The following is a 2,500-nucleotide window of genomic DNA, read 5'->3' as shown; positions in this document are numbered from 1 at the left end:
TATCCCATGTCTAAAAATAAGCCTGTGGAGGCGCAATGGCCCAGTGGTCAGGGCAGTGGACTCACGATCATAGGATCGCGGTTTCGATTCCCAGACCGGGCGTTGTGAGTGTTTATTGAGCAAAAACACCTAAAGCTCCACGAGGCTCCGGCAGGGATGGTGGCGAACCCTGCTGTACTCTTCCACCACAACTTTCTCTCACTCTTAATTCCTGTTTCTTTTGTACCTGTAATTCAAAGGGTCAGCCTTGTCACACTCTGTCACGCTGAATATCTCCGAGAACTACGTTAAGGTTACACGTGTCTGTGGAGTGCTCAGCCACTTGCACGTTAATTTCACGAGCAGGCTGTTCCGTTGATCGGATCAACTGGAACATTCGTCGTCGTAAGCGGCGGAGTGCCAACAACAACAACAAAAAATAAGCCTACCAGTGTTAGACATTACAATGTTGTGAATACAGATCATACTGAATGTTTTTTTATTTTCTTATCTTTCATTTCAGGTCCAATTATTGTAATGGATGTAATTTCGACTTCTTCGTGGCTGACGTGAAAGTAAATTGCTGATGCTACTTCTATGAACAAACAAGACAAATAAAAGTAGCTAAAAAGTTCATTAATGACTTGTTGATTTATTTGTTTGCATTCATAATGCGCATTATTTATCTGTGTAACCCGTGTCAGAATGGAAAATTAGGCAGAAAACAATTAAGCGGACGTTTTTTGGAGGAATCACGATGTTAATAAAGCAATCATTGATGCACACACACACATACACACTATACAGTCCGTACGCACGCACATGGACACACATGCACAAACACACGCACACACACATACACACACATACACACACAAACATACAGCACATTATCTACCAGATTATCGTAATGGGATTTTACAGTTGGCCATAGAAGCAGACCCTGATCGCAAAGACAATTTCTCACTGGGTTACCCATTTACAGCTGACTGGACAGAAGTAGAGTAGCGTGAAATGAAGGGTCTCGCTCAATGCACCGAATTGCACCAATGTTCTAGGAATCGAATGAGTGATCCTTTCTCCTTGAATCGGAACACCCTTATCACCACCCCACATGACTTAAGGCACACACACACATACACACATACACACACACACACACACACACACACAAATACGTGTTGGTATAGAAATCTTTTATTTGCTCAAGTCATTAGACGTCGCCATGTTGGGGCACCGCCTTGAATTCTTAATCGAACGAATTCACCCCACTACTAATTCTATCGGTCTGTGTGGCCGAACCGCTATATCACGGAGATTCAAACACACAAACATCGGTTGTCAAGTTGTGATGCAGAGACAAGTACAGAAACAATGGATATACACACACAAATACATACAAGAAGAGCTTCTTTCAATTTCCGCATGCTAAATTCACTTACAAGGCTTTCGTCAGCCCGAGACTACAATAGAAATCACCCTCGCAAGACGCAACGCGGTGAGATTGAACCTGCAACTATAAGGTTGGGAAGCAAGCTTCTTACCACACAGTCACACGTACATAAACATGTGTACATAGACGTATATGTAATTGTGTGCGTAACTGTAAATATGTGTGTGTGTGCATGTGTGCGTGAGTGTGTGTGTGTGCGTGAGTGTGTGTGTGTGTGCGTGTGTTTGTGCATGTGTTGTGTTCCGTTTTATGAATTTCTGAACTCACGTGGCCTAAACACATGTCACTGACGTCATAATCAAAGCAAGGCCACCCAGAAGATAGACTAACGTGTCCGTCATTGTCATCACTACCATCATCAGTACCACAGACGCTACCATAACGACTTCAGTGATGAAAATAAGCCCATCATACACCACCATCACATGTATCAGGCAACAGCAACATCAATTATCGTCGTCACCACCAGCACCACCACCACCACAACCACCACAACCACCACCAGCACAACCACCACCACCACCACCAACAACAACACCAACACCACAACCACCACCACCACAACCACCACCACCACCACAACCACCACCACCACCACCACAACCACCACCACCACAACCACCACCACCACCACAACCACCACCACCACCACAACCACCACCACCACCACAACCACCATCACCACCACCACAACCACCACCACCACAACCACCACCACCACCACAACCACCACCACCACCACAACCACCACCACCACAACCACCACCACCACCACAACCACCACCACCACCACAACCACCACCACCACCACAACCACCACCACCACCACCACAACCACCATCACCACCACCACAACCACCACCACCACCACAACCACCACCACCACCACCACAACCACCACCACCACAACCACCACCACCACCACCACCACAACCACCATCACCACCACCACAACCACCACCACCACCACCACAACCACCATCACCACCACCACCACCACAACCACCACCACCATCACCACCACCAACACCACCACAACCACCACCACCACTACAACCACCACCACCA

The 2,500-nt window shown here is 47.2% G+C and overlaps 1 protein-coding gene across 1 annotated transcript in view; it reads left to right on the top strand.

Annotated features, from left to right (window-relative positions):
• The window catches only part of LOC106869915 (uncharacterized), a 13,175-nt gene extending 12,560 nt beyond the window's left edge, over window positions 1–615 (top strand). Inside the window, exon 5 of the mRNA XM_014915850.3 lies at window positions 503–615. Coding sequence (XP_014771336.1) covers window positions 503–566 — 64 coding nt within the window. The 3' untranslated portion in view covers window positions 567–615. The remainder of the gene's footprint in view (window positions 1–502) is intronic.
• The last annotated feature ends 1,885 nt before the right edge of the window (window positions 616–2,500 follow it).

Source organism: Octopus bimaculoides, chromosome 21, assembly GCF_046866305.1.
Source record: "Octopus bimaculoides isolate indiv1 chromosome 21, ASM4686630v1, whole genome shotgun sequence".
Taxonomy (NCBI): Eukaryota; Metazoa; Mollusca; class Cephalopoda; order Octopoda; family Octopodidae; genus Octopus; species Octopus bimaculoides.
The sequence above is the reverse complement of the archived record's forward strand: the minus strand, read 5'-3'. Positions and strand labels throughout refer to the sequence as shown.